Raw genomic sequence first — 12550 nt, forward strand, 5'->3', positions numbered from 1 at the left:
TACAAGAAAATTCCTTTTTTTTTTATTCAGGCTTTGCACATATAACAGCTTCCCCCATTCTCAGAGCCTTTTCGGAACTCCCTTTTTTTTCTGCTGTGTTCTTGGGTAACCGAGATTGAGCACCCCCCCTCCCATATTCCTTAGACATTCAAACATTATATTTATTTGGGACACTACTGTGAAGAACCAGGTGTTTCCATGGAGACTCAGAGAATGAGGTCCAAATCTTTTCATAGAACCATAGAGCTGGAAGAGACCTCAGAAGGTCATCAAGTCCAGCCTCCTGCTCTACGCAGGACCAATCCCAACTAAATCAACCTGGCCAGGGCCCTGTCAAGCCGAGACTTAAACACCTCTAAGGATGGAGACTCCACTACTTCCCTAGGGAACCCATTCCAGTGCTTCACCAGCCTCCTAGTGAAATAGTTTTTCCTAATATCCAACCTGGACCTCTCCCACCACAACTTGACACCATTGCTCCTTGTTCTGCCATCTGTCACTACAGAGAACAGCCTCTCTCCAGCCTCTTTGGAACCTCCCTTCAGGAAGTTGAAGGCTGCTCTCAAATCCCTCTTCACTCTTCTCTTCTGCAGACTAAACAGACCCAACTCCCTCAGTCTCTCCTCATAAGTCATATGGTCCAGCCCCCTAATCATTTTGATTGCCCTCCGCTGGACCCTCTCCAATGCATCCACATGCTTTTTGTAGTGGGGGGCCCAGAACTGGACACAGTACTCCAGATGTGGCCTCACCAGAGCCGAATAAAGGGGAATAATGATATCTCTGGATCTGCGGGCAATGCTCCTCCTAATGCAGCCTAATATGCCATTAGCCTTCTTGGCTACAAGGGCACCCTGTTGACTCGTATCCAGCTTCTCATCCACTGTAACCCCAGGTCCTTTTCTGCAGAACTACTACTTGGTTGGTACCCAGTCTATAACAATGCTTGGGATTCTTCCATCCTTGTTGAATGCACTTGTCCTTGTTGAACCTCATCAGATTTTTGTAGCCCAATCCTCTAATTTGTTTAAGTCACTCTGGACCCTATCTATGCCCTCAGGCGTATCTACCTCTCCCTCTAGCTTAGTATCATCTGCAAACTTGCTGCAATCAATCTCCTCATCCAGATCATTAATAAAGATATTGAACAAAACTGGTCCTAGAACCGAACCTTGGGGCACTCCGCTAGAAACCGACCACCATCCTGACACTGAGCTGTTGATCACTACCCGCTGGGCCCAGCTTTCTAGCCATCTTTCTATCCATCTTACCGTCCATGTATCCAATCCACATTCCCTTAACTTGCTGGCAATAATATTGCGGGAGACCGTATCAAAAGCCTTGCTGAAGTCAAGGTATATCACATCCACTGACTTTCCTAGATCCACACAGCCAGTTACCTCATCATAGAAGCTAATCAGATTGGTCAGGCACGACATTCCCTGTGTGAATCCATGAACTTTTCTGTGAGGTGTGTTCTAGTTGGGATGTTTTCTCTGATACCAGTCTTGATAAAGATTATATCTCAGAGGGGTAGACCTTACTGATTAAGGCCAGGTCTACATAAGGACCTTAGTCTGAAATTAGCTCCAGCAAGGTTGAATTTGTAAGTCCACACTACCAAGTCTCTTTTTCTGGAATAAGGGGCCATGGAATTCAGACTCTGTCTCCTACATTACATGAGTAATAATGTTATTCCCAAACATGTAAGTCCAAAATAACGTTAGTGTGGATGCTCTGGTGCCACTTATTCAAACTTATTGTCCTCTGGGGGGCCTCCCACAGCTCCCTAGAATGCTCTCTGGCGTTCTGAGTCCGAGGTAGCACATCTACATTAAAGGAGGTCATAGAACTTTGACTTTCTAATATGGAGTAACCAGAAGTCAAATTTAGTAAATTTGGATTAATCTCCTGGTGTAGACATGGCCTAACAGATTTTTCAGGATATAAACTTTGGTGAGTAAAACCCATTTCATGAGTTTTACTCACAAAAGCTTATGCCCTACGAATTCTGTTAGTCACTAAGGTGCCACAAAGATTTTGTTTTTTGCCCAATCTCAGATTTTTATCAAGCAGGTGCATCGGGAACTCCCAAGAGCATGGATCCTCTAGCCTGGTTCTCAATGCATCAATGATGGATAACCAGATTCCAGACTCATATTGCCATCTAGTGCTTTTTAAGGTCTCCTCCACAAGAAATGCAGGAAGTCATGACACACGGAACATGATAAGAAACGGCATTGACATTAGTAGAGTTAGTTGTTCATAATCCATTACTCTGAATAATGAAAATGTAATTTCCTAGTGTATGAAGGGTGACCAAATTGATTCACCCATGAGAGTAGCCTCTAGTGGTTTATGTCATGTATCTTATTAATATTGTTTATCCATCTAGGCTTTTGTACTGCGTCCATCAACTTAAACCCTGGGCAAACAGGAATAGAAGAGAACCTTCGGTACGTACAGGAAACAACGTTCTGCCTCAGAGTTGGAGACGTTCACCGTGATTCCATGACACATTCCAATGCAACTGGCTCCCCCAACCCCTCCACCTTCATCTTGTTGGGCATCCCTGGCCTAGAGGCAGCCCATGTCTGGATCTCCATCCCCTTCAGTGTGATGTACGCCATCGCCTTCTTCGGTAACTTCACCATCATATTCATTGTGAAGATGGAGCCGAGTCTCCATGGGCCCATGTACTATTTCCTCTGCATGCTGGCTGCCACCGACCTTGTTCTATCCACATCCACTGTACCCAAAATGCTGAGCATCTTCTGGTTCAATTCCCGAGAGATAAATTTCAGTGCCTGCCTCTCCCAGATGTTCTTCATTCACTGCTTCACTGCAGTGGAGTCTGGGATCTTCGTGGCCATGGCGTTGGATCGCTATGTGGCCATCTGCCATCCCCTGAGACATACCACCATCCTGACCAACCCCATTGTGGGCAAGATTGGCCTGGCCATGTTGCTGCGTGGTGGCTTGAACACATTGCCCTGTCCCTTGCTGGCGAGGCAGTGGCCATATTGCAGAACCAACGTCATCCTACACACATGCTGCGAGCACACAGCCGTGGTGAGTCTGGCCTGTGCCGACATCCGAATCAGTAGCTACTATGGCCTCTTTGCAGCCATCTTGCTGATAGGTTTTGATGTGCTTTCTATAGCTGTGTCGTATACCCTGATACTCAGGGCCATCTTCAGCCTCCCCACCACAGACGCCAGACTTAAGACCTTTGGTACCTGTGGCTCCCACCTCTGTGCCATCTTAGCTTTTTACATCCCATGTTTCTTCTCTGTCCTCACGTATCGATTTGGCCAGAATGTGGCTTTGTATTTCCATGTTCTCTTTGCTAATGTGTGCCTCCTGTTTCCCCCCATGCTGAACCCCATCATCTATGGGGTGAGGACCAAACAGATTCGGGACAGGCTGCTACGTTTCCTTACTGATAAAGGAAGCTAAAGTTTTCTCTTCCTACGTCAACTCTCAGATGGAGGACTATGGAAAGCTGGCTGGAGACATGGTGCCGGGCTGTCTTCCCTTAACCACTTGCCTGGACATTCAAGGAGACATTAATCCCTTTCTGGACCTTACTTTGTAGTACCAATGTGACACACTGGGGAATATTTCTGTGTGCACCTCACGGAATGGACCTTCCTAATTTCTGTTACTTTAGTCCTCTAAGGCCTCCTCTGATGGTCTTCAAATTCCACCAAAGACCCGCACCTGTTCTGCCTCTTCCCAAAATGGCTCCACACCTGCCACTCGGCTCTTCTCCTCTCCCTTTGTCACTCACTTGATTATGTCCATGTCACTCCTTCCCTAGAGAAGCTTTGAGGGAGACATTCCAGATGCTGATAGGTGTGATATTGTTATCCATGATTCAAGGAGCAACTTCGGCACTCAAAAACTCTCTTTTTTGTCATATAACTTAGCAATTAACTAAAATGGGTGCTGTATCTCATTCCTATATCAAAGAGAGAAAAACAAATATAAGAACCATTAAATTCTAGTATAAAAATGTTCTTACATCTTGTGGAAAGTTCTACTTAGTTTTAAATTTTTAATGTATGTCATTCATTTGTTACTAACTCTGTGGGAAGACTCTTTCAGGACTTGGGTCTACCTTGGCTCTGGGATGGTTGTGGGGTCTATAGCAGGGTGAGGGTAGATTCTTCTGGTGTCTATGTCACCATGACCTTTCTAAGGAAAGTCAGTGGTACATCTGGTCCAGTATCCTATCTTCCCACATTGGCCAATGCCAACGGGTTCAGAAGGAATGAATGGAATATGGACATCATAAATGGATTCATCACCTGTCACCCACTACCATGTTCTGGAAAACAGAATTTATGGACACACAGACCATGGTGTTGGTTTCTTGCCCATCCTGCCTGATAACCATTGACAGGCTTATTGCCCATTAACGTACGTAGTTCTCAATGGAATCCTGTTATACACTTGGCCTTCACAAATTCCTAAGTCAACGGGTTTCACAGGTCTACTGTTGAAAAAATTACTTATGTCATTTCTTTTTAATCTGCTGCCCTTTAATTTCATTGGGTGACCCCTAATTTTTGTGTTATATGAAGGGGTAAACAATTCTTTATTCAATGTGTCCACACCAGTCATGATCTTCTAGAATGTCCATCATGTCCCTCTTTCATCATTCCCTATCCGAGCTGAAAAGCCTAGTTCTCAGTGCAATCCTGTTATACACGTGGCCTTCACAAATTCCCAAGTCAAAGGGTTTCACGGGTCAACTTTTGAAATCATTACTTATATTGTTTCTTTTAAATCTGCTGCCTTTTAATTTCATTGGATGACCCCTTGTTTTTGTGTTATGTGATGGAGTAAACATTTCCATATTCAATGTTTCCACACCAGTCATGATTTTCTAGAATGTCTATCATGTCCTTCCTTAGTCATCCCCTAGACTTTTTAATATTTCCTCAGATGGAAGGTGTTCCACACCTCAAATTGGGTTGTTGTTTTTTTACCTTTCTCTGTACCTTTTCCAAATCCAATATATATAAAAAAATTAATGGACATTGCCTACCTCCTAGAATTGGAAGGGACCCTGAAGGGTTATGGAGTCCAGTCCCCTGCTTTTACAGTAGGACTAAGAGACATCTGTGACAAATTTTTGCCCCACATGGCTTCCCCAAGGATTGAACTCACAATGCTGGGTTTAGCAGACCACTGCTCAAACCACTGATCTATCCCTCCCCCCTCAAAATATATCTTCTCTGAGGCGTGACAACATCTGTACGCAGTATTCTAGATGTGGGTGTGCCATGGATTTAGAGAGGCAATTGATATTTTCTCTCATGTTATCTATCCCTTTCCTAATAATTTCCAAAATTCTGTTAGTTTTTCTCATTGACTCTGAATATTACACAGATTTTTCAAAGAACTTTCCACAATGACTCCAAGTTCTCTTTCCTTGTGGATAACAGCTAATTGAGATCCTGTTGTTTTGCATGCATAGTTGTGATTATATTTTACCATGTGTATTACTTTGAATTGATCGACACTGAATTTCATCTGCCATTGGGTTGCCACATCATTGAGTTTTCAGAGATCTCTTTTCAACTCTTCTAGGTCTATATTGGACTAAAGAATTTTGTTTAATTTTCTATCTCCAAATTTTGCCACCTATGGGTGCATCTACACTTCACTGTTATTTTGAGATAGCTGGCCTTATTTTGAAATAACAACACAAGCGTCTACATAGCTATTCCGTTATTTCAAAATACTTTCGAAATACTTTTGAAATAACGGATGGCTTATTCCAAAATCTGTAAACCTCATTCTATGAAGAATTATTTTGAAATAAGCTGTGTGTAAATGCACCACTGCTGCTATTTCAAAATAGCCCCTCACCAGGGCCATTCTATGTTCTTTTCCCCCAGTGTCTCCTGGGCCTCTAAATCGAGATATCACGACTACATTAGGGAAGCCTGCCTCTCACTCATTTTGAGGCTTCCCTGCAGTGTAGACATGCTATTTCAGAATAAGCTATTTCAGAATAACTATTCCAGAATAGTTTATTCAGAAATAACCGTACAGTGTAGACATATGCTCATTGTTTAGCCCTTTTTTCAGATAATTTGTGAATATGGTGCACAGCACTGGTCCCAGTATAGATCTCTGAGGGACACCGTTTATTTACTTCTTTTCATTCTCACCGGGTATTTGTATCCTTCCTTCCTATATTTGAAAGGGAGAATCATAGTCTCATAGAATCCTGGGGCTCGAAAATCTTTGAGGAGTCATCGAGTCCAGCCTCCTACCCAAAGCAGGACCAAACCCAAATTTAATGATTAGTCCTTTATTGTCCTAATCACCCTGCTTCTGCTCATAAACAAATTCCCTGCCCTGAACACAGAAGCTGGGGGCAACTGTGTATAATCAGGTTGATCGTTAAAGCCATAACAATAACTTGCCCAGATGGAAAAAGGGTGGAACAAGTTTCTATATAAAGCCAGTTTTCTCCAGTGTCTCTGCCCAGTGTAGGGTGTGGAATGGAACCTCCCCAGAGTTGGTAAGAAGGCAGGAGGTGTTGGTTAAGCCATTTCAAAACACAGAGCACACATCTACACATCTGGGAGGATCGATGCTCTAGAGGTTGATTTTCCAGTATTTGATTTATTGGGTCTTGTAAGGACCCTCTAAATCAAACCCTGAGAGAGCCCCTGTCGACCCTCAAACTCCTCACAGTCGCAGTTTCTCCCATCGTCCTTATATTGTGGGGCCACCCGAGATAATTGGTGTCAGGTACATTGACTATGGGTACACTATTCATGTAGCTGCTGTTCTCCAGCCTGTGCTCACATCACCAGCCTATAGCACTGAGACAGCAGGTGAGCCTCTTTCCATGCCCTGCTCCAGGGTTGCCAGCTCTCCTGGACCAGACGTCCTGTCCCCCACAGCTCCAGCCCCTGCAGAGCAGCCGCAGCCCACATGGAAGGAGGTGCTGGTGCTTGGCTGCATAAGGCACTGGAACTGGTACGGTTGGCTCTCAGTGTGGGACTCTTCCAACTGCTTCTGACACCGGGTTCCCTTCTGCAGCCTTTGTGGGAACATCACAGCAGGAGGCTTGTTACAAAGCGGCAGATCTACAGAGCACTGGATACCTCAGCTCCAGTGAATGGGAGCAATATGAGGGGCTGAGGAACTCTGGGCTGATAGTTTCCATGCTCACGGTCTCCAGCAGCTGCTCTCGATCCAGGGGTAGCACAAGAGCAGGAGTGAGGCTATATTGAACCCAGGAGTGGCTGCCATCAGCTGTGTTTGTTTTGGTAGCTTTCTTGCTGGGGACCCATAACTAGACCGAAAGAGCAGCACACTCTGAAGTGGGCAGACCGAGGAAAGGCTATCAGGACAGCTATTACTTGGGCGCCAAGAGCTTCATTAGCACAGCAACACTGCCGCCGCACAATATAGAACCAGACCCCCTTCAGCTCCTCCCCAGAGACCGATCAGGGCAGTGGGAAGTTTTCCCCTGAGGCTTCTGGCATTGGCCGCTGTCAGCAGACAGGACACTGGGTTAGATGGACACAATGGCCACTCTGACGTTCTTAAGGAAGCTGCGTTTCTCTGGGATTTGCTATGAAGAGTCTGACAACGGGGTTGAGACAAACAGGCTCCCAAGATGCTGCGGCAAAAGGTCTGTTGAGTCACTAACATGTGTGAGGCTGGGGCTTGACAAACTGAAAGCTCAGGTGAGACTCACTGAACAAGGGAGGTTCAGGGCCTCACATGTTGCACGTGTGACGGGTGGCATGGAAAACACTCTTTCATTTTCCTTTGGTCTTCTCTTTGGCTTACTTGTGATACAGACCAGAATCAAGTCTTCTCCCAGACTTGGATGTCACTTTTAATAAATGCGTAATTAGATCTCTGAAGGCTCTTGTTCAACGGGTATACTGCTGTACATTCTGATCCCCAAAGCAGCAGCCTGGCACCTCCTCACTGTTATGCAATTATAACACATCTTGGGCAGGATATGTCATGTAAGATTTCCAGGGGACAACTGGGGTTTGCTGAATAAGATTTTCCTGTTTGTACATATCTTTGCAAAGGGCTAAATCTTGATGATTTATCGGTATTTCAAAAGGTGGTTGTGCCTGTGGTATCTCCTACAAGGTAGTTTACATCCAGTCTAGCCAGCACATTGTGAATGGAATATTCCACTTGATGGTTCATGAGTGAACAAAATCAGCCAGGTTCGTTCACTCATGAACCACTCATGAACCAACTAATCAGGGTTAGTTTCCTGGGAGTTGTTCTCTAGAACTGCATCCTTCCAGAGCTGAAGTGGTTCAGTGTTTTCAAAGGGGTGGTTACCTCAACCCTGTGCCTTGGCTGGGAGAGAGCAGAGAATCTGGCCCAGCAGGACAGGATGGTGGGGAGACCCAGAGAGCAAGAAGGCAAATGTCAGTGGCATAATCAGCCCCCTAGGGAACAACCTCACCGGGTCTTCTGTAACCAAACCCCATCACACACTTCTTATTTACAATCACTTCAAGTCTTTGTGTACTTTGTAAATCTGAGGTAAATTTTTTAACATGAAACAGTCACTCTCCAACCCCTGGCCACCTCATCTCCCACATCCCCACTGTTCCTCCTGGCCCAGGACCCCCTGGAGACCTCCCAACAAGAAAGGCTGGAAAACATGGCCCAGCCCAAAACCGCTTGTAGGCCACTGAAGGGGGGGGGGGCGTGCTGGAGGCTGGAGGGAGCCCCAGAAGATGGGGCCAGCTTCCAGGTTCTGCTCCCTGCCCCAGATTGCCTGCAGATTGTGGGGGCAGATGGAGACCAGCCACAGCCCCCTGAGTCTCCCCCCTGAGAAGAGCCCATGGAGCCTTGCCCCTCACACATGTTGCAGGCCATGGGGAAGGCACTGAAGAGTGAGGCCAGTCCCTGGACCCTTTGCCCTTTTCCCAGGGCGGGGACTACTGAAGCCAGGCCTGACCCCGGAAACATCACCAAAATCCGCCAAAAGGCTGAGACCAATCTCCAGAGCCTGTCCCCCTCCCAGGAGGATTTTATATCTGAGAAGCACAGCTCCAGCTCCATGGAAGGAGCCGCCAGCCAGAGCTGCTGCTGAAGATGCACTACCCTCACTGCCAGAAATAACCCAGTAAGATCTTCTGCCCCCAGCCCGCCATCCCCGGCCCACAGTCCTGCACCACCCTCTTCCCTGAGTCCTGCACTCCCTGCCAAGAGTCCTCCACCTCTCTCTCCTGCCCTGAGCCCCCCACATACCAAACCCTGAGCCTGAATCCTCCAGCTCTTGCCTTCACTCTGGGACCCTCCAAACCCTGCCTTGAGGCCTCCAGTGTTCCCATCCTCCCACCCTGATTCCTGCACCTCACCTCTACCCGAAGGCCCCCCACTCCTGCCCTAACTCGAGCACTCCTACCCCCTTCCCTGAGCCCCACTGAACCATGGGCCTTCAGCCCCCCATACCCTGCCTCACCACCTACCATGGGCCTCCCCACACCTGCCCAAATTCCGGCACTCCCACCTTCTGCTCTGAGCCCCCCCTCCAATGCCAAAACCCCTACCCAGGATTCTGCACCCCCTGCCTGGAACCCTACACACCAAACCCTGTGCCCTCAGCTTCCCCACCACTTGTACTCACTCAAGCATCCTCCACTCCCTGCCCTGACACTCCCCAAACTGAACATCCCCCTGCCCTCACTCCTGCACCCCAACCCTTTTTTATTCTTGTAAAAGACGCATAAGCTGCAAATTTTGTCTAGTCATGGGTTCTAACTAATGTTTGAATCACGTTCCTTCTTTTTGAATACCAACTTTTTCCCCTTCATTTTTGAAAAAATTACCGCCCTTTAGCTAAAGCATGTACAGCAGGGGTGGCCAATCTATTTAACAAAGGGAGCCAAAACAGCAGTGGAACAAATGTGAAGAGCCACACCAAAATTGTCAAGCAAAAGAAAATTTTTTTTTAAAAAAAGGAGGCTGCCCCTTTAAGACTGCCGCCATCTTGGGCACCATTTTTTAAACCCCAAGGCTCCGACCTGGTAAGCACAGGGAAGTTGGGGGCCAGAGGGGAGCCAGCAGGGGGCGGGGGCCATTTGGAGGAGGTGCAGGAGCAGCTTTGCGAGCTACACTTTTGGGTGGCAAGAGCCACATGTGGCTCACGATCCACGGGTTGACCACAACTGATGTACAATTTCTTTTTATTCTCTAGACAGCCCCCACAACCCCTTACTACACTTGGGACCCAAGCAACACCAGGTATATCTGCTAGTATTCTGGTAACAAAATGAACACTGTGCAGTTTCAGTATAGCACAAGTGAAGAGGATTGATAAGGATCTTCTGATGCCTTGTGTCTTTCATAATGGACACTCCTATGAATGTTTCATCTACCATGTGCATGTAAAATAGCCTGTGGGTGTTTCTCCAAAGCAAACACATTTGAAATACTGTTCTATCATCAATATTCATAAAGTTCGGTACAAAAGTGAAGCATGTAAATAGGGGAATCATATTCAGAAGAAGGAAAAGTGGGGGAGGCGGGCGGATGGCCAAGAAGAGGCAGTGGGTAAAAAATATCAAGGGGAAAGACGAACTGGAATGTAATAGAAAAAAAAAAACAAATGGTTTCTAATAACCAAAAATCTGGATAGTCAAAAGAGGCAGATAAGAACCATTAATTACAAACAACAAATGGTCAGGTGGCACTTAAAGACTGACAAAACATGTAGATGGTATCATGAGAGTCTACATAGACAAAGAACCATTCTTGCCTTCCTTGTTCGGTAAGTTGACCATGACCCATTATCAACCTACGATTCTTTGTCTATGTAGAATCTCATTATTTAGAGAACTCCTAAATTACCTGCCAAAAAATTAGAAGCTGAGTTCTTAAACAGACCCTTGAATCATAGTTAAAATCGACACCACCACGAAAATCTGATATGGCTCCCTTCCAGCCGGGTGGAGAAGAGACATGGAGATGACCCAGTGAGCAATAAGGGGAAGGGAAGAAAAAAGGAACCACTAGGGGCGAGCCTTGTGAGGGGAAGACACAGAGCAGACGTGGGACATTGGGGCCCAGTTACAGGTGATTAGACAGGTGTCAACTCAGAGAGTTGTTCATAGACCGATTCCACAGCTTGTCACACTAAGACATAGCTAAGTCAGGGAAGAGTTTCATGTCTCTCTGATTGGCAGTCAGTGATTCAGAGAAGAGGGCCCAACACCATGTGAGAAGCCAGCTCTGTACAGAGCTCATTCTGAGAGCCAGAGCACCAGGAGAAAACTTTAGGGCCCTTTATTAATAAAGAGCCAGAGGATCCTATTCCGGATCTGTTTGGTCCTCACACCGAAAATGATGGGGTTTAACATGGGGGGCACAAGGAGGCACACATTGGCAAAGAGAACATGGAAATTCTGGGCCACATTGTGACCAAACCGGGACACAAGGACGGAGAATACACCTGGGATGTAAAAGGCTAAGATAGCAAAAAGGTGGGAGCCACAGGTCCCAAAAGTCTTGAGCCGGGCGTCCTTGGTGGGGAGGCTGAAGATGGCCCTGAGGATCTGGGTATAGGACACAGTGATAAAAAACATATCCAGACCCATCACCAAGTTTGCCACAAAGAGGCCATAGTAGCTACTGATGCGGGTATCAGCGCAGGCCAGATTCACCACAGCCATGTGTTCACAGCAGGTGTGGGGAATGATGTTGGATCTGCAATATGGCCACTGACTAGCCAGCAAGGGACAGGGTAGTGTGACCACGCCACCACGCAGCAATATGGCCAGTCCAATCTTTGTGATGATGGAGTTTCTCAAAGTAGTGGAATGTCTCAGGGGATCACAAATGGCCACGTAGCGATCAAAAGCCATGGCCATGAAAATCCCAGATTCCATAGCAAAGAAGCAGTGAATTAAATACAGCTGGGTGATGCAGGCATTGAAATTTATCTCCCTGGAATTGAACCAGAAGATGCTCAGCATTTTGGGCAGGGTGGACGTGCACAGGACCAGGTCGGTGACAGCCAGCATGCAGAGGAAATAGTACATGGGCTCGTGGAGACTCGACTCCATCTTCACAATGAACAGGATAGCAAAGTTTCCCAAGAGGGCCATGGCATACATGGTGCAGAAGGGAATGGAGATCCATACGTGGGCTGCCTCCAGGCCAGGGATGCCCAGCAGGATGAAGGTGGAGGGGTGGGTGAAGAAGGTTGTGTTGGACTCTAACATTTACCAGGGTAGCAGATTTCTAAGTTTCAGTAACAATAGAGTATTTCCATGTACCATATGTTCCCCCGTGTTCCTGTACTTGCCCAGAGTCTAGGGTGATGGTCACAAAGCAAATGCCTGGATGGAGAGAAAATGTTAATGTAAGACCCCGCATGCATCATTGTAGTATGTTGTCATGGGTGAAGCAGAATTGTCTCTCTTCACACAGAAAAATGAGATTATCTTTATTCAGAAAAATGAATTATGGAAAACTTTCATTCTACTAATGCCAATTACATTTTCATTGAGCTCCTTGCATCAATCAT

At 46.5% G+C, this 12550-nt stretch overlaps 2 protein-coding genes across 2 annotated transcripts; one reads left to right on the forward strand and one right to left on the reverse strand.

Annotated features, from left to right (window-relative positions):
• The first annotated feature begins 2511 nt into the window (after window positions 1-2511).
• Window positions 2512-3459, forward strand: LOC102463780 (olfactory receptor 52M1-like). Its single transcript, XM_006136689.3, has one exon. The coding sequence runs from the start codon at window positions 2512-2514 to the stop codon at window positions 3457-3459; it is 948 nt and encodes a 315-aa protein (XP_006136751.3).
• Window positions 3460-11297: 7838 nt separating this feature from the next.
• Window positions 11298-12245, reverse strand: LOC102463524 (olfactory receptor 52R1-like). The gene is made up of 2 exons (XM_089773790.1): window positions 11558-12245; window positions 11298-11488 (listed from the first exon to the last, which is right to left on the reverse strand). The coding sequence occupies exons 1-2, from the start codon at window positions 12243-12245 to the stop codon at window positions 11298-11300; spliced, it is 879 nt and encodes a 292-aa protein (XP_089629916.1).
• Between the last annotated feature and the right edge of the window lie 305 nt (window positions 12246-12550).

The sequence above is a fragment of the Pelodiscus sinensis genome, chromosome 1 (genome assembly GCF_052426305.1).
Source record: "Pelodiscus sinensis isolate ZL-2025 chromosome 1, ASM5242630v1, whole genome shotgun sequence".
NCBI classification, from domain to species: Eukaryota; Metazoa; Chordata; order Testudines; family Trionychidae; genus Pelodiscus; species Pelodiscus sinensis.

Bases quoted from the DNA above. Each gene is read 5' to 3' on its own strand.
- LOC102463780 (XM_006136689.3), top strand. From the start codon at position 2,512: ATGACACATTCCAATGCAACTGGCTCCCCCAACCCCTCCACCTTCATC.
- LOC102463524 (XM_089773790.1), bottom strand. From the start codon at position 12,245: ATGTTAGAGTCCAACACAACCTTCTTCACCCACCCCTCCACCTTCATC. The intron at 11,489-11,557 runs GCCTCCCCACCA...TTGCTATCTTAG, and splicing joins GATCCTCAGGGCCATCTTCA to CCTTTTACATCCCAGGTGTA.